Here is a 19,304-nt window from a genome sequence, read left to right on the forward strand (position 1 = left end):
GAAGCATCCAGGGTGTGACCTGGTGGGGGCTGGGTGAGGCACGGAATGAAGAGCCAGGGGCGCTCTGTAGCTGAGTGGGTGGAGAAGGTGGATGGTGGGGGAGAGTCTGGTGGCTTCCAGGTGTGATTTGTGAGGAGGGGGATGAGGAAGACCGCAAATAAACAGTTTTTGTAATTCATCCTTTAAACCCGGGCACTTCTGAGGATGAAAGAAGGTGCTGCCCTTAATACCCCAGGACCAAGACTGTCCTGGGCAAACTGGGGTAAATGGGCACCCGCCTATGGGTGATATAGCAAGAGGGGCCCATTGGGGGAGGTAGAGGAAGGAAATTAAGTTCCTTACAATCCATTAGGCCCAGAAAAAATTTAATTACTATTAAAACTATTTAATTACTTTCAGAACTCACAGCTTTGTCCTCATCTCAGTGTTCATCTAGATGATGTAAGAAATCTTTAGGAATCTGTATCATTTTGAATCTTTAAAAAACGATTTTGTGGGAGTGGCTAGTTTGGGAAGAGATTGTTTACTAATTACTTCTCTATGTGTTTCCTCCTGCAGAACACCCTTCCTTGACTAAGGACATTTTGTGTGCCACTCTGAGTTGCAAGCAAGGCGGGATAAAGTGTCTCATTTTATCTGCTATTCATGGGGTCACTTTGGTGCATGGCCACTACCAGGTTTGTCCTCTTTATATTTCAGATAATTTCATGTTCATGACTATTGGCCCATGAAAGGCAGTCAAGTTATTCCAAGCCTGCTGCCTGGTCCTCAGGACCACAGCAGCTGTGTTACATGCAGACATGCTGGAAGTGAGGCTTGCAGAGGGGTGCTCACCCCTCCTCCCTTGCCGGTCCTCCCAGTGGTGTGTTGGGGCTGACTGGCACTGAGTCAGGAGAGCTGGTTTTTACATTTTCAGGAATTTTGCAAGCTTGTTGTTAAATGGAGACATCATTAAAAATCAGATTATATAAACACATGATTAAATTAAGTTAAAACAAAAGTAAGAAATACTCGACTCATCACTTTCTAATTATTTTAGTATGTTTTACTGTTATCTATCCTCCTGGGAATATGTACACCTATTGTATCTATATGATGGAAATACTGTATAGTCATGTGCTACCATTTAGTTCTTCCCAGGTCTGTGTTCAGTGATGTTATGTTGGCAGCTTGAACTAGGCCACGTGGTGGCATTTACACCATGGAAATTGGCAAGTGATACAAATCAGATGTATATAAATATATATGTATTTTTTTTTTCCTGGAGAGCTAGTTTTTAGACATTTATCAGCCCATCATTGGCTCTTGCTAATTGAATACACTGACAAAGTGCCAAAAAATGATGGTTGAATGAGAACCAGCATAGCAGTTTTCTTTTTATTTATTTGGACAAGTGCCCAATAGGAAGGCAGAAAGAAAGATGATGCCGAGAGAGACCAGAGACAGCTGTGCTGAGTTCCCATGCCCGGTGAAGCATGAGGAAGTTGGGAGAGCGCTGCTCCCTAACCTTTGGAGGAGTGGTGCTGGGGAACAGAAGCCTGGAGGAGTCCCTGAAGACAATTGCTTTTGCAGCCCCAGTAGTATGTCATATTTACATTGATTTATTTAAACCATAACATTCCTAGGGCTGGCCTGTGGCTCACTCGGTAGAGTGCGGTGCTGATAAACCATAACATTCTTATTTCCAGGCTGTGCAGGTCTTTGTCAGGTATTAAATGTGGATAAAGAAAAAAAAAAAAAAAAAAACCCACAACAATTTTTGAGTGCTGAGTGAAGTTTGTGATGATAAAACAGGCTAGAGATTCCAGCTTTCAAATCAACCAACTCAAAGACTTTATTTGCAGCTCAAACTATTATATGATTGTCAACAGTTCTGGCTGGTAAAAGGTTAGTTTTGATAAAGTCCAGGAGTTCCTGCCTTTGATGACAAAAATAGAGCATTGCTTATCTCAGGATGGAAAGCTTTTAGGATGGGTCTGTGGTTCAAGGGCTTGAAGTGTAGAGGTGGGGGTTTTTGTCTCCTGTGTTCACAACTAGCCCAGTACCTAACCTGGGTTTGGCACTTGGCAGGGCCCAATAAATATTTTTTGAATGAATGAATGAATGATCTTGTAGAATTTCTGTGTAAGTTTCATCCCCAAATGACTTGTGAAAAAAGGAAACTTGGAAAGCGAATCATAATAATGGATAAATTAGAGTCAAGCAGTTGCATGCTGTGCAGTGATCCACTGTCTGACAAATTCCCCCCTCAGGGAGATTTCCCAGGTTTGGTGGTGACGGTGTTGGTGGAGGCATGAGTCTGGGTGCCTGATCACGTGTTCACACCTGTCAGTTCCTGAGACGTCTCTGCTCTCCACCCAGAGATTCCACTGTGGGGCAGGCTCTGGAGCTCAGGGCCCCCCATCTCAACATTTCTGCAGTCTTCACATTTAACTTTCCTTAGAACATACATCTGTTAGCTCCCTCTGGTCGCCTGAATAATTCATGATTTTCCTTGGCCAAAAAACGGTGTTTTTGAGAAAATATTTAGAAGTTTTATATGACAGAAATATTACCTAAGTTTGGACCTGCATATGATACCTTCCCACATTCGGCATAACCTGGGACTTTGCTTCCGATATCAGTAAGAATCAGGTAGTGTAAATAAAATGTGATGAGGCACATAAATTCTGATACGAAAAATTGTATCTGGTAGAATGGCTGTGTCCATGGAATGTGTATATATTTACACCTGTCTGTACACATAGATGTAAATCCATGTGTGCTGCTTTGCAGGTGGTTTTAAATTTTGAATTATCTGTATTTGTCACTTAATTCTACATACAATAAATGCTTTGCATTTTTGTCAATTTATAGATATTATTCTAAAAGGTTTTATTTTTTTTCAAAATGTTTGGACTTTTATAAAACTGGTTAATGCTTCTAAGAAGGTGCTGATGAGATGTCCATACAATCTTAGGAGTTTGGAGATGCCTGGGAGTCAGGGCCTAGATCCGAGGTTTACCCACATGTTCTTTAGAGTTAGCTCTAGGAGCTCCTCTGCCTGCAGTGGAAAGACAAGAACCTTCCAGTCTGTAGTGCAGACCTTCAAGGCAGGGTGGATTCTGTATTATCCATTCTGCATATGGATAGCCACAGGCAATTTCTTTCCAATCATTGATTTTGTGGCTGTGAATTCTGAAAAGCCTCATTTTTCTTTAAATTTATTTTTTATTTTTTATTACATATATTTAAAGTATACAAAATAATGTTTTGATAAACATATATAAATCGTTACTACAGTTAAGCAAATTAACATACCCATCATCTTACAGTTTCCTTTGTGTGTGCATGGGTGTATGTATGTAAGAGCACTGAAATCTACTCTTAGCGAATTTCCAGTATGCGATGTAATATTAGTAACAATAATTCTCATCCTGTATATTAGATCTTTAGACTTCTTCATCATACGTAACTGCAGCTTTTTACCTCCTGAACAACCTCTCCTCATTCTCCTTCACTTTCACCCAAGTAAACACTGTTTACTCTGTTTATATGCATTCAACTTTATTTTTAGATTTTACATGTAAATGAGATCATGCAATATTTTTCTTTCTGTGACTTGTTTCATTTAGTATGTCTTCTAGGCTTATGCATGTTGTTGCAAATGGCATGATTTTTTTATGGCTGAGTAATATTACATTGTATTTATATACCACATTTTTTAATCCATTCATCCATGATGAACACTTTGGTTGATTCCATACTTTGGCTATTGTGACTAGTGCTTGAAAGAAAACGAGCCAAAACACCGGGTACCATTCAGGCTTTATTAAAGGAGGAAAAACCTGCTGGGCTGCGCTCAAAATGGCGGGGCAGGCAGCTGGGAGGAGTACATACGCTTATATGGGCTGGTGGGCACGAAAAACGCAGGCAGCGAGGGGGAGGAGGTGCTGGTGTATGGGATCAGGTCCACAGTTGGTGTGGGCGTGGTGGGAACGGGTGACTAGTCCAGATGGGAGGTACCTCCAGGTGGGAGTGGAAGGGTTTCTTTGTCTGAGAAACTACGAGGTAGAGGGTTTCTTTGTTTGAGAAAGAAACTAAGAGGTAGGGTAAAAGACTGGCGGCCATTTTGTACTCAATATGGCGCTGGTTGCGTCCGGGAGGAGGTCAGTCGCATCCAAGGTGATGTGACCACGTCCAAGATGGCGCCGGCCACGTCCAAGATCTATCAGTGCTGCAGTGAGCGTAGAAGTGCTGATATCTCTTCAAGACTGATTTTATTTCCTTTGCACGTATACCCAGGAGTGAGATTGCTGGGTCATGTGGTAGTTCTATTTTTAATTTTTTGAGAAACCTGCATAATATTTTCCATGATGGCTGTGCCACTTTACATTCCCACCAGCAGTGTGCAGGGGCTCCCTTTCATCTATATCCTCACCAGCACTTGCTATCTCTCTTGTCTTTTTGATAATAGCCATCCACATGGGTGTGAGGCAGTATTTCGTTATGGTTTTGATTGCATTTTCCTGATGATTAGTGATGTTGAGCACTTTTCTTTTTTTTTTTTTTTTTTTGCTATTGAGTTGCTTGAGTTCCTGGGCACTGAGCTCCAGGCAGTTAAGTGCCAGGTCATCCAGCAGCAGAGTGTTGCTTGCTCTCTGTCCTATATTGAAGAACATGCTGTCTTCCTTGGGGTCAGTCAGTGGCAGAGCCAGGAGTGAAGTCTGGGCTCCCATGTTTCCCAGCCAAGGGCTCTTTCTACTGCTCTGCAATGCCCAGAAGCAATTTGGACATGACTGTTCATTCTCCATGTTTCTTGAGACTACAGAAAAAAAAAACTAAAAACTTACAGTGCATCTAATACTTAGGGTATGTGTTTATCTGGAAACCAGACTTAAGCTCATAAAGGTAAGTATGTATGTTTCTAACCTATATTATTGCTATGTTTTCCAGGAAACCGAAAAGATGTGGTTCTTGCCCAGTCAGCTAAATTGTGAAAGTCTTAGCAGGAATCTTTCTAGGACCTTGGAGAGCTTCAAGAGCAACTTGGAAAATGCCACGGAGCAGGACTGCTCATGCCAGCCTGTGCTGGAAGCTGCTCAGCAGCGCATGCTCATGGATGCTCAAATGTGGGTCTCATGCCTTCTCCAGTGTTTTCGTTCATAAAGATGTCTAGCATTTTTAAATTATGAATTTAGGACAGCAGTCTGTACCACATGCTATTCATATGCATACTAATATATGTGTATTTTCTAAACAACACCAAAGTTTTTAAATGGTAAAATATAAGAGCAGCATTATCATCAGGCTAACTTTATTGGTGATCAAAATATTAGATCCAAAGTGTCATGATCCAAGGTTATAATATGAGATTAAGTATGTTCTGTATGAACAAATATTTCTAGTGTTCTAGAAGTATAAACCATCAAAAAAGGTAACCACAGACTTTGTATTCTGCGGATGACTTATTCACATAAAGAATGATGTTCATCTGACTCTTGCTATCCTAATTTCTCATATGTTCCATTATCTGTTCTATCTAATCCTTTCACAGTTGTGAAAAGCCACTTACTACTCACTTTATTCCCTTGATTCATCTTGCCTGGCAGGGGCTCTGAGAAAGAAATATTGGAGTGTGGGTATTAATGGATATTCACATACAGATGGTATCAGGAGACGTGTCTAATTACTGGAGGAATTTTATGGAAATATGATATTGTTGTTCAGCTCATCTCCTGGGATCTGAGGCAGTGTTATTCACTCCACATTGTTTCTGGTGCTTGCCTAATTTAGCCTTAACTTTCTGCTATTTTAGGTTGGTCAAAAGCCTTGAGGAGACTTGGTCATCAGGGAATCACATTATGACTTTTCTCAGTAATCTCACAGTAACTGAGGGTAAGTACAGTTGCCCCTCGGTATGCATAGGGGACTGGTTGCTGGACTTCTGAGGATAGCAAAGACCATGGATCCTCAAGTCCGTGATCTAAAATGGCATAGTATTTGCATATAACCTTACACATATCCTCCTATATACTTTAAGTCACCTCTAGATTACTTATAACACCTAATACAGTGTAAATGCTATGTAAATAGTTGTCACACTATATTTTTTTGTATTTATATTATTATTATTTTTTGAATATTTTTGATCCACAGTTGCTTGAATCTATGGATGAGAAACCCATAATAAATATGAAAGGCTGACTGTGTGTGGTTTTCCAAAGTCGCTGTATTAAAAATTACATTTAGTTTCTTATGCAAGTATATTATTAAAATTAAACATGTAGAGGAAAAGTTAAGCTATGTGTAATAAATAATAATCTAGAACTTAGCTGGTCTGATGTGTTCAGGGTTTATAAAATAAGTCCTAAAATGCTGGGGTACCAAAATCAAGCAGAGGAAGGGAGAGAAGCTTCTGTGGTCTGGAGTTTGCTCTGGCCCTGCCAGACAAGCCATTTGACGTCTGTGATCATCTGTTTCCTCAACTGTTCAATCCATACAAAGCTTTTTGAAAGATCAGTATGCCAAGCCTGAAGAATGTTGGCCAATCCTCAAATGATACTCCTCTTGTTAAAAATGAATGCTGTGAGTTTCCTGTGGCACTTGGTTACTATTTCCTAAGAAAAAACTCTTTCTAAAGTAAGTCTTAAAATATACAGGTCTTAAAGGGAATTAACACGTGGCTAGAAAATACCACATAACCTGGGGTTTTGGTTTACTTGTAGCATAAATTATCTATTACTCCTAGAGGAGTAAGATCGACTTTATTTCATGTCTGTTATGGGCTGGATATGGTGAAGGAAACTGTCCTTGCTGGGTTGTAACATTACATTTTGTTTTCATAGTCTGTAATAATCTAAACCTTTATTATAAAACTTCCTTCTTTTTGTTTATTCTTCAGATGTAAAAGTAAAAGATTTGTTTAAGAACATCACCAAGTTAACTGAAGAGCTTCGATCTTCTGTCCACATCTCAGATGAAACGATCCATAGTATTTTGGAAGCAAATATCTCCCATTCAAAGGTATGGGACAGCTTCCTGTGCATTATGGTCAGCCTGAGGCTATTGGCGTGATGTCATCCTTTCTTCCTCCTTCTCTCACTCCATGGCTGGGTGATAACAGCTGGAGACAAAGGAAATGAGAGAACAAGCAAAGAACCAAAGGGTTGCCCCATACCAAAATCCTTGGGGTCTTTAATTTTACAATATTATCTTCATTTGGGGTTAGAAAGGATAAAATTGGTGATTATATTTATTCTGGTGATTCCTAACCCTGATGCATGACACCCCAGGGGGTCCCTGCTTTGTTCAGTAGGTGTTGCAAAATTAAAAAAAAATCCAAAACCAAAAATATCTAAAAATATCTAAAAATGTACTATGATTTTCTCAAGTGGAGAATGACTGTGTACAGTCTGACTGTATGCTACAGTAGTGGCTCTCTGTGAAAGCAAATGAGTCATGACAGGCTGTGTCATCTCCAAGGTTGTTGAGAAGTGCTGGTTAAGGCAACTGAAAAAAATATTATAGAGCATTTGCAGCAAATCAAGGGATAAGTCACACATGCTTGGTGGCCCTGGGATGTTGTTTATCCATGGTAGAGGGTACAGGTAAATTTCATGTCAGCCACCACAGATATGGATTTTTAGTAGGTGCTTTTCTGAGACATCCTTTCATCATTCCATTTGGGGTTTTACCTTCCTGTACAGAGAACCTTCCAGAAGTAGTAACCATGAAACTGGCTCACAAGTGAATGTTTCAATTGACAATCAACTGGGCCCTAATATACATTTAATTTCATGTCAATTCTGGTTAATTGGAGTTAAAAGCAAGCTAGAAGGGTAGATTAATTAAGAATTAATCTAAATTAAGAATGAAATAGATTAGAAACTAGGAATCCAAAATTCAAATTACAGTATCACCAAGTTACTTATAGCAAGAAACATATTATCTGTCTTCACAAAAAAATATTAAATTCAGCTTATTCAACACCATATATGCATGAAGATGTTGGGGCTGAAGGTGGAGGTGCAGAGAGTGGGGAGCAGTGGGAAAATTTCTTCCACCCACCTTGTATGCTGCCTTATACAGAAATAGTGGTTAGCTTTGGGTTGAAATCTTTAGTTATTGGAACTTGTAACAGGGGAATGGAATGGTGCTGAATTAATCTGAGTAGCTGCCTAGGAAAGCCTTGAGAGTCAGTTTAGCTGGCTTCTGGGGTCCCTTTCAGCTTCAAAATCTTATAATACTTCTTGGGTATGGTCTCAGTTATTTTTGGTGGTTGCTGCCTAGTTAAGCAAGCAGCCACCGGGTGTCACTGACGTTCTGTCATGAGAGGGCTGTGCTTCTAGAAGGTTGTATAATAAGGTGATATTGCTGTGTACATCGTTTTGCAGTGCTTTTTTGCAGTTTGTGTATCTTCCTCTACCCCTTTGGCATGAAAGTCATGGGGCCACCTAATAGCTGGACAGTTAGGTAATTGGGAGGGATGTTAAAAAAAAGTGGCATTCTTGCAATTCATATAAATAATGAGGCTATTTGCCTTGATACCTAAAGATATCCATGAACCCACACGTATCTACAGATCCTAGGTAAGGAATTCATGTTCAGTTAGGAGGTGACATTTTGGGCTATAGTTTTTTCTAGATTGGCAGGTTGATAGAAGCACCATATTATTTGTAGTACTTTTCCTTATCTTTCTTGGTGGGCTTCTCTACTGCAGTTTAAATCAGTTTGCAAATTCATCAAATAAGATTCTTAGTCCAAGCTGTTGGGGGCCTCCAGGGAACACTTTTCAGTGGTTGTAGGGCTTTGACAAAACTGCAAAAATGTTCCTTCATCTCTTCCTTTATTCACTTAGGTCTTCCTGCATGTCAGGCATGGTTCCAAAAGCTGCTCAAAGTCCCGCTCTAAGGGAGCAGATATTCTATAGGGGATGACCCAGTACATATGCAAACAAATGATGAGTGGTGAAAGTTAAGGGGCTGGAAATTTCTGTGAAGCACATATAAGGCAGTGATGGGGACAGGTGGTCACAGGAAGCCTCCCTGAGCAGGTGATGCTGGAGGTCAGACTGGAATGATGACGAGCTGTGTGCAGGGCTACATGACAGCGACAGAGCTGGGGACAGCGTATCAGAGGACGAGAGGCAAGTTCAGGCTGATACATGTATGTGGTCCTGTTTTCTTTTCCAGAGCTCTTCTCAAGCTACAGAGCTCCATTCTTTACATCAGCATCACCCAATTAAAACCCCAATCACAGATTCATGAGGCTTATTGCATGGTGGAGCCCATCTATCCTGGGCTTTCATCCCCTCCACCCGCCCTGGGAAGCATTTATCCGTTTTATGCTGTATTCCTGTATTTTAGGCACTCATCAATTCAACAGTGACTTCCTTCTTTGTGTTGGGCCAAGATTTTTATTCTTTTAAAATTAACAATGAGGTCAAAGAGTCAGGGCCCAAAGACGTTGAGAAAGTGAACAGAAGGCTCTGTCTACTGCCACCCCTTTATTTTCTGTGCTAACCAATTGAGCAGCATTTGGATGATCTTGATCTTTTGCTTGGAAGATGAATATTTTCTACAGTCCACAGTGGATTTGCCCTCCCCTCCCCAGGATTCATAAGGAGGAAGGGAGAGGGGGTGCCAGAAGTTTCCTTCTAATGGAAAGATATTCTGAGACTTTTCCTTATTTCTCTTGAGCAGAAATGGTGAATCTAGTCAGATTTCAGTCTCTCACTTGAGGCCGGTCCTGTGGATTCTGTCTGTTGTATGATTAACAGCTGCCATGGGCAATTTTTGGAAAGAGAGATTCTTTCTGGGCATTTAGCGACATTGCACAATCCATTTGTCGTAGTATATGAAGTTTGTCTTTGGAAAAGCTCCAACAGATAGTTCTTGGTGTAAGTCACTTCAGAGTTGACACTGATTAAAATCTGCTCATTTTTTATCCCTCCCTGAAGAGAAAAAATAATTAATGTATGAATAGAGTTAGGGGTTTCTGGGACCATGCTGAGGAGTTTGCCCAGGAGACCCCCCCCCATTGTGTGGAGTGTCCTGTCCTGGAGGAGCTTATCCTATGCTGCTCCTCGGACCCATCACCACACAATCAGTCTGTGGCTTATGGTCGTTCCTTTCAATCTGCGGTGCACCCCATCTTCCACCCTGTCTTGTTCTCTATGCCTGCTGGACCACGCGCTCTGAGAGGTTGGGCTTTTCTCTTGTTTGACTTGTGCTCTCCCAGCATTTTCTCAGTAAATGTAATAGGTTCTCATTAAACACTTACTAAAATGAAGTGAAATTCCAGCTGTCTCCTTATATGAGGTCAGCTCGCATTTGTTTAAGAAAGTGCGTGACCTTCTATGCTCATTTAGAATTCTGAGAGATGTGCATTGAGCAAAGGGCATTGGTGTCCCATTTGACTCCCTCTGACCAAGGCATCTCCCTTCTTTCACAGGTAAGTGTCATAGTGTGGACAGCCACAGCTGGGGTGAGAACCGGAATTCAGGTCCAGGCCTCCAAACTCCAGCCCTGCTATTCTTGCATCGTGTGAAGTTATTGCTTCAGTTCATTATAAATTAGTAGTTCTCGGTAAATCGCTGCTTGCTGACGGATTACCTCTTTTCTTACTTGCGCTCCTGTAAATATTTTTGAACCTAAATTTCAGGATTGGCATTAATCTCTGCAAAAATAATTCCTGCTAGTTTTGGCCAAGTATTCTAACTTTCAAGGTGTTTTTAATCCTGCTTCTACTTTCACTTGTCCCTCTTGTCCCTCTCAACTTTGTTAGTCATCCAGGAAGTAAGTGTATTTTTCTGCATTTTCATTCTAATCATGAATGCAGAAAAATGACCATGGCCTAGGAAGGTACCATCCCGGTAACTTCTTAGCCTAATAATTTTGCCATCAAAAGAAAATAGCTTTGTATTGACATGACTCATTTATGATGACTCTATCAACATGGTTTCCAACAATCTTCTTTTTCTTCAAAGACTTGCACATCATCTGTTGGATAATCCATAATCAGAAATTTTTCAGGATTGATGTTATTATTTGTTGGTAATTTCTAAAGTCTACTTTTAAAAATAAAACTGAGGTACTTTTTATTTTCTCCATGACTTAAAAACTGTAGATAGTAGAACCGTTCGTCTGAAGGCATGAAAGGAGAGAAGGAACTGGAAATGAAAGCAGAGTGGGCTGGGGGGGAGGCTGGCTAGACAGCAGGTGTGGACTCACTCAAGAGCTGTGGCCAGCGGGTGCCTGTCTCAGTGGGCAAGGGAGTCTGTTAGCACTGCCCTAGTGGCCAGCTGCCAGGGCACAGTGATGGCAGGGGTAGGAGGGGACTTGTGGATGCTCGCCCACAGACTTCATAAGAACACTATATTACCCTTTCCACTGTGAAGATTGTTCTCTTGGGAAATATGGAGACAAAAAAGGAATTAATTAGCTTTAACTTCTCTCTCTTTTTCTTAAATGTAATCTTTCTCAATCAGTGAATCCATCTAATTCTTATTCACCATATACTTGAAATATCCTGTAAGTCAAATCGGTGTTTCTGCTGGTAGCAGCCTGTCGGTAATAATGGTCATCAATGAGCATTACATACACTATCCTCTGTGCTGAGTGCTTTACATACATCTCATTTAATTCTCCTAGCAAACCTTCGGAGTCCTTTCGGTTTTGTTATCACCCCCATTGTGTAGATGAAGAAAATGAGTCTTATTGACATTGAGAAACTTTTGAGAAGTCACACAGGAAGAGCTGGAGCCAGGATCCAACAAAAATTGATCTTACTCTAGCTTGTGTGTTCCAAACTTATTACCAGTGGCCCTTTGCTGTGTGGCTTCTAGATGGGTCCTCGTAGATTCTCTTGCTCTCTGATACTCATCTCTTGTACTTGACTCTTTACCATGTCAGCAGATCTGAGCTCAAATGGGTCCCGAGAGCAGAGAGACACACTGATCCTCTCTGAAATGTGTATGATCTGTTTGTTAATACCCACTCTGATTTTGCTTTCTTGGCTTACCAACTCTGAATTTGCAGAGTCCCTCTTCCTGATATTTCCAGTTTTTGTACCCTGCTGTCAGCGTTTCCTTTTCAAAGTAAAACGTGCTTCTTTCAACCTAGGCTTTGCTTAGGCTAACATTGTAAATTATCAGAAACCTTAAAGGACTCCAAAGGGCTGTTAGGAGAATTAAATGAGATCTATGTAGAGCACTCAGCACAGAGGACAGTGTATGGTCACAATTAAGCTGAGAGCAGCCGTCTTGCTCAGGCATTCCCTGCACCTCTGAGTCTGAAGTTACCAGCTGGACAACATCGAGGCTATCTCCCCTGCTCTGTTCTGAACACAATGATAGTTTCAGCAGATGTCCAGTAAACAAGCTTCTGCTCAAAGTGCAAATGCCTGTCCTAGGGATATTGCCATTTTTAAACCAGATAAATGCCCAGATATCTATCTTAGTGGCTGAGTGTGCATGCGCTTGGCTCACAGAGGTGGGGAGCATCTGCCCTGGACCCCTGGGGTCCTTGTAGCTCTCCAAGCCAAACATGGATGCAGAGGAAAAGCATCGAACTTCCCCTACTATTCCTCTTGTTCATCTTTTTCTTGGACTATCCTGTAAGTCAAAACGGTGTTTCTGCTGGTAGCAGCCTGTCAGTAACAATGGTCATTCCTTTGCTTTGGGTACACTATCCCAGACAGCATGTTTGAAAACACTGTCATTAAGAAAAACTTTGCCAAAGTGTGTCTATCCCACACAAGTCACATATGACAAAAGAGCTTCGTCGTCAATTAGGTATGAAAAGACTTAACATTTTCTCTTAAAGATTCCAAATGCACATTAGCATACTAGAGTAACATAGCCATATATGATGATTAATTTTGTGTGTCAACTTGGCTAGGCTACAGTACTCAGAGATTTGGTCAAATATTATTTCAAATGTTCCTGTGAAAGTAATTTTTAGATGAGATTAACATTTGAATCCGTAGACTTTGAGTAAAGCAGATTGCCCTCCATAATGTGGGTGGGCCTCATCCAATCAGTTGAAGGGCTTAAGAGAAAAAAATACTGAGGTTCCCCAAAGAAGAGGGAATTCTGCCTTCAGATGGCCTTTGGACTTGAGCTTCAGTGTCAGCTCCTCCCTAGATCTCCAGCCTGCTGGCCCACCATGCAGATTTTAGGCTTGCCAGCCTCCATAGTTGCATGAGCCAATTCCTTAAAATAAATCTCTGTGTGTGTAAATACACACACGAATACACACATGTGCGCACATATCCTATTGGTTCTGTTTCTCTGGAGAACCCTAATACACCATTGTATTTCTTAGTAATTTGTTTTTTGTTTTTTTGGCATTTTGTGGCACATGAAGGCATTTGATGAGTTCTACCTGATTGCAGGGCTCCTAATAAGTGCACCATAGCTCCTGTTCATAAGGGTTCACGCACTCAGGCCTCACTTGGCCTGAACGCTTCACAGCAATCATACCCCTCAAGAGCATAAAGATGGAACAGAAAGTATGGGTTTTGTTTTATTTTGCTTTGTAATTTGGCGTATTACAAAGGTCATGACTGAAAGGCATGCCCAAATGGAGATGCACCTCAGAGCCTTTGACTGTGGCACATAACGCTAATAAAGAAGATCTAATACAGGTTGTCCTCCAGGCCTTCTTCTGAGTTTATTTGCATTTTCTTATTTAAAAAAATTATAACAAGCTTGGTAATCCCATTTTCAGTCTAGAAATGGAGGAGACAAAAACTGTCAGTTTCACACTGATGACAGTGATAGGTAGAAGCTGATACACTGAGAGCAAAGGGTAAGATTTACTATCAGACAAACACTGCAGAGGAGGGCACGTCAGGAGTGTGAGGACACCGTTTGCGGGTGAGCCCTGCAGAGAGCAGAGGGAGGAAGGGTTTTGTAAGATGCTCCCAAGCCCTCCAGCAAGGGCAAGTTGCATAAGAAGTGAGGGAATGATGTGCACATTTCAAAAACATTTCCACTCAAAGTGTTGAAAACAGAACAGCAGGTCTCATTCCACGTGTCTGCGTGCTGGGAGGGTGGCTCTGGGGCCTCCTCGTTGAGGAGGCTGTGTCTGCAGCTCTGAAGCACCCAGTGCCCCAGGTGTACTTGCTGCTGATATCCATCCTTTGAAACAGATTCTTTCCAGTGCCCTTACCATGGCTTTGTCTGGAAAATGTGATCAAGAAGTTCTTCGTCTCCTGCTGACATTTCCCGAGGATGAAAAATCTTCGTTTGCCACCAAGGAACTCTGTGGCCTGCCTGGGTCAGAAGTGTATGCTCTGATCGTGTCGATGGGTCGGAACCTGAACCTGCGCACTTGCATTTACAAAGTAAGGTGGCTGGGGTGGCCTGAGGGTCTGCAGAGGGGCTGCACCATGGATGTTTGTCTGCAGTAGGAGACCTGCACCTTTCCACTCGGCAGTGACTTGGCCAACCTCAGCTGTCATCTGTTTGCTGACTCTGACGTGGTGGTCAAGATGCCTCTGTTAGAATAAAGGGGTGTTCAGGAGACCTGGCAGGGGTCCTTGGAGACAGGTGCATCGGGGCATTAGGCACAGCGATGGTGGTGGGCTGCCGTGCTCAATGTGAAGGACCAGCAACAAAAACACCCTTGGCCCTAGTGCAGGTTTCCCTCCTCTTCAAGGACCACCTTCCAGGTATTTGTTTGGGAAAGCTGGGATTGTGCCCAGCACTCTGCTGAGCTGCCCAGGCATGTGCTGCTCCCACCCCATGTGGCCCACAGCCTCCTCTACTCCCTTTACATTATCTTGGGTCACGTGGCCTCCGTCCCATTAGTGTTATGCGCCCAGCTCTGCCAGGGCCTGCCATGGAGGAGGTGGGGAGGGTTGGGTAGGCCCAGTGCCTGTGTGTACCAGCTCCATGCATGCCGCACTGCACTCCCACACAGCAGTGTGAGGGTACAGAAGTGGTGAGGAACTTCAGACGCTGACGCCTGCAGGAAGGGATTGAAAGTGAAAGGGAGCAGAGCTCGGGCAAGCCCTGGCCCAACACTTCCCAGACACCTGCACAGGGTAACCCAGGTCCCAACCTTAGTCTCTTGCTCGTGGGGCTGCCCCTTCCAGAAGTTCCTCCTTCTCTAGCCTCCATTGTTGGAATCTTTACTTAATGTTTCCAAAAGCTTCACCCCCTGCTCTTAGGGACTGGTCTTGCCCCAAGTTCCTCGCTTTCCCTTTGGGGATATATTTCACACCTGGGTTCATCAGAGAGGCTGCAGCATTTGTGGTCTGGTGAGGTGGCTGTAGGCGCTCCTACAGTCTTCACAACAGTCTTCAGGAAAGGGTAGATTTGTCATTCCAGCCCATTTTTCTTCGTGGCCTCCCTCCCTTTTATTACTCCAAGAATCCAGTGAGTAAATGTTGGAGACACACACATGTGCATGCACACGTTCCAAGAGCAAATATTCATTTTCAAAATGAGCACACTTTAATTCCATAAGGATAAACATTCTTACATGTCCTTCTAATTTGGCACCCACCTGTTTCCTGCTGCACATCCATACTTGCAGCTACCCACCCGATGGTTTAGTTATGCATCTGCACCCTGCAACCCTCTTCGAGCATTACAGTATGCGTTTTGGGAGACAAAGATAGATCAATCAACAAGCCAATATTTTAGTGGTCACTTTATTATGTACACAAAAGCCGCTGACTTGAAATCAGTGCTCCCAAGGGCCCATGTAATTACTATGACAAGAGCCATCATTTGTGCCAAGGTTTCCTTGGCGGATGAGAGATTGAGATGGATTCAGTCTCCCAGACATAATAAAAATGACACCACCATTAATAATAACAGCTCCTATTTATCAGGTGCCTTCCATGTGCATGGCTATTGATTACATATTGATTAATATGACATATTGCTCAGCGATGCCAGGGCAGTCCCAAATTCACAGTAGTGGGCATTGATTCGAGAATTCAAGTGCAGCTCCAGCTCGCTCCCACGTCCACATACTTTCTGTTTCACTTGGCTGACCATGCATTTCTGAAGCCTTTTGCAGACCATGATTTGCTGTGTTAACACGGCATATTCATTTGGTCTGCCAATGCTGTGACTGAAGTCTGGGCACTCCCCACCATAAGTCAGGTGTCCCTGTGTGTCATTTCTAAAGGATAGCTTTAATTGGGAAAGAGAGTAGCAAAAGTGACGCCATTTCTCTTGCTTGCGTGGTTCCTATTCTATGAAGGGACAGCACAGCTCATGATTAGCAGAGTGCGTCTGTGCAGGATGGAGCTGTGATCTTGGGGCTGGGAGCAGGAGCAGAACTATAATGAGCAAAAATAAGATGCTGAGACAATTGGGCTCCTCTGCCCCCATCTGGAAAATGGAAAGTTCAGTATGCAAATGACAGGAGAAGGAGATTCGCTGTGACTTCTACCGCCCTGTGGAAAGAGGTGGCGTTTGCTAATGTATCCATTCATCCAACAAATACTTAGTGATCAATTAATATTGCCAGATGCTGTTCTGTCCCTAGCAGTACATAAGTGACTAAGAGAGGAGAAAATCCCTGCCTCTGTGGAATTTACATTCCAGAAGTAGAAATATGCAAATAATAAGTAAAATACATAGTGTATCAGGTGGTGACCGCATAAGTAGGTTTTGAAAGGCACTGGTATGTTTGAGGAATCTGGGGTAAACTCACAGCCCTGAACCTTTGTAACTGGGACTTCAAGAAGCTCTTTAGTCTCTTCAAGACTCAGTTTTCTCATCCACAGAATGAGCACTATAAGATACATTCCCAAGGTCTTATGAGGACTGAGATGATGTGCGAATTTTATGAATACAGTAAAACAATAAAAAAATGGAAATTGTGTCACACATCAGCATTGTTTTATTTTGAGGCTCTTCCCAAATCTCCACCTCGGTCATCTCAATGATACTAAGAAATATTTTGAATATGATTTAAATTTTAATGATAGATTACATTTATTCCTTGTTTACATTTTCACAATACTGGTACAATTTAGTGTGCTCCAAAACACTGAGCTCTGTATATATAGTATAATAAAGAGAATTTTTATGTAGTACAACAAAGATGTCCCTGAGGTTCAGGAGAGAATTATATCAAGTAACCAAGTTTTCACTGCTCAAAAAATGGTTGTGAGAGTAAAAGTACAGTGTTGGTTATTTCATGTTTTTTTTGTTGTTGTTGTTCTTTAAGACTCTGATACCTTCAGAAGCAAATGGCTTGCTCAGCTCCCTGTTAGATGTCATTTCCAGCCTCAGCTCCTTACTTGCCAAAGCCCAGCATGTCTTTGAATACCTTCCAGAATTTCTTCACACATTGAAAATTACTGCCTTTCTAGATAGTCCGGACTTTCAACAGGTGTGTGCTTGATCTTTGCCCCTGGGGAAATATTCAAATTTGCTCTTTCTTTGTATTTGCTCCTTTTTGCCTTTATTTCTCTTCCCACATCTAAAATATGCATTAGATAACAAAATACAGGAATTGGGGAATACCTTTTAATGTCCCTGGAGGCAACAGGGTGACAAAGATAAGGCCTAAAAACTGGATGAAAGTGACATGTTGATCCACATCCCACCAGTGTGGAGATTTGCATGGTCCATGCATTGTCTATGAAGAAATTACTAACTCAATTATTAGCACAAATGAGATTTTAGGGGCCTGTTTAACTTAATTCAGAGAGCAAATTGCTTTCAAAAATGCTTATTTACATATAAATAATTGGATTACAAATTACAGAGCATTTGTTGCACATGCAAACACAAACTTGAATTAGGTTAGTGGCTTGATAATAGTTTTTGCTTGAATTCTCTTTTCCTGGGGTGGAACTGACTGGGATGGATGAGAAGGAGTGTGAGATTATCTAGGGTTAGAGGTAGGAGGTGAGGACCCAGATAGTGTTCTCAGAGCTGCCTTGGAGGCAGTATGTCAGTATGTTAATCAGCTGCTGGGTAATTTGGATAGTTGTCGGATATCAGGGTATTCTGACAGTGTAGATATGCATTACCAATATTAATTAGTCTGCGTTAGTGATATTTTATGGATTAATAATTTATTAATGGACAGACAAGAAGGACTTGCTGGGGTGTGTGTTTGTGTGACATTTTCCTCTTCTATCAGGTATGTTGGCCAGAAAAATCATTGCAGTAATCTGAATGGTATCCCAAGGACAGGAAAGACCAAAGCAGAGATCCAGTTCTTTTGACTTGTTGAACATCTTGCACATTCAGTTGAAGAAAGGAGTTCATTTTCAAAAGTGTGAGGGAATTGCTTTAAGCCACTAATTGCAATTAATTTTTATTATATTCTCAGGTTTCACAAAATGTCCAGGCCAGAAGGTCAGCCTTTGGTTCTTTTCAGTCTGTGATGAAGATGGTTTGCAAGGACCAAGCATCATTCCTTAGCAATTCTAATATGTTCATTAATTTGCCCAGAGTTAATGAACTCTTGGAAGATGACAAAGAAAAATTCAACATTCCTGAAAATTCAAGTAAGACAATAGTAATGTGTATTTGTTTAGGTTAATTTGTACATTGGTAATTAGCCCTACTTTGTACTAAATATTCTGTCTGTGTAGAAGGCTCGTACATAATGGGCATAGAATTTTCTGCTTCTACTCTCTTACCTTTAACCATCATTTTTGGCAAGATCCTCAGATGGTGGCATGGTGGTTGTCTTTGGATGGTTCTAGTGCCCTTAAGCACAGGTTAATCTTCTAAACTGTGTCACCGAGAAATTGGACCTGAAACATCTAACACACCTGAAATCTCAGCTCCTTTGGTACCCCAGCTAATGAGTATTGGTGAGGAGCTCAGGCACAAAGACCAGGAGCAGCATTTTGGTCCTTGCAAAATGGCTCTATCATATAACAAAGTGAACTTGTATATAGACTCCTACAAACTTGCTGTCTTTGAAGTTCAGTGCACATAAGAGCAGATTGATAGGTGATTTTTGGGATCCATTTTAAGTGAATAAATTTTAATAGAAAGGCACACTAAACATGCTGGTGAGGGTTTAGTGTTTAGACTTTCAGCTCCATCAATAACAAGTTGTGTGTTTTTGGTCCCATTATTTTATGTCTCTGAATCATGTTAGTCTCATCTGTAACAGCAAAACAGTAGTAGCTAGCTCATAAGGTTGGCAGTGAGGAGTAAAGGAGATGGTGCATGTTAGTGGCTTAGCACAGGGTGCAAACGTGTGTTAGTTTTCTAAGCTGCAAAACAAATCACCACACACTTAGTAGGTTAAGACAACATGTTTATCATCTCATAGTTTGTGCGTGTCAGCATTCGGGCACTGGTTAGCTGGTCCCCTGCTTGG

The 19,304-nt window shown here is 41.7% G+C and overlaps 1 protein-coding gene across 1 annotated transcript in view; it reads left to right on the forward strand.

Annotated features, from left to right (window-relative positions):
- The window catches only part of ABCA13 (ATP binding cassette subfamily A member 13), a 446,769-nt gene that overhangs the window by 95,081 nt on the left and 332,384 nt on the right, over positions 1-19,304 (forward strand). Inside the window, exons 20-26 of the mRNA XM_063086601.1 lie at positions 559-677; positions 4,936-5,111; positions 5,798-5,877; positions 6,884-7,005; positions 14,137-14,331; positions 17,181-17,345; positions 18,297-18,474. Coding sequence (XP_062942671.1) covers positions 559-677; positions 4,936-5,111; positions 5,798-5,877; positions 6,884-7,005; positions 14,137-14,331; positions 17,181-17,345; positions 18,297-18,474 — 1,035 coding nt within the window. The remainder of the gene's footprint in view (positions 1-558; positions 678-4,935; positions 5,112-5,797; positions 5,878-6,883; positions 7,006-14,136; positions 14,332-17,180; positions 17,346-18,296; positions 18,475-19,304) is intronic.

This window comes from Cynocephalus volans, chromosome 2 (assembly GCF_027409185.1).
Source record: "Cynocephalus volans isolate mCynVol1 chromosome 2, mCynVol1.pri, whole genome shotgun sequence".
Taxonomy (NCBI): Eukaryota; Metazoa; Chordata; class Mammalia; order Dermoptera; family Cynocephalidae; genus Cynocephalus; species Cynocephalus volans.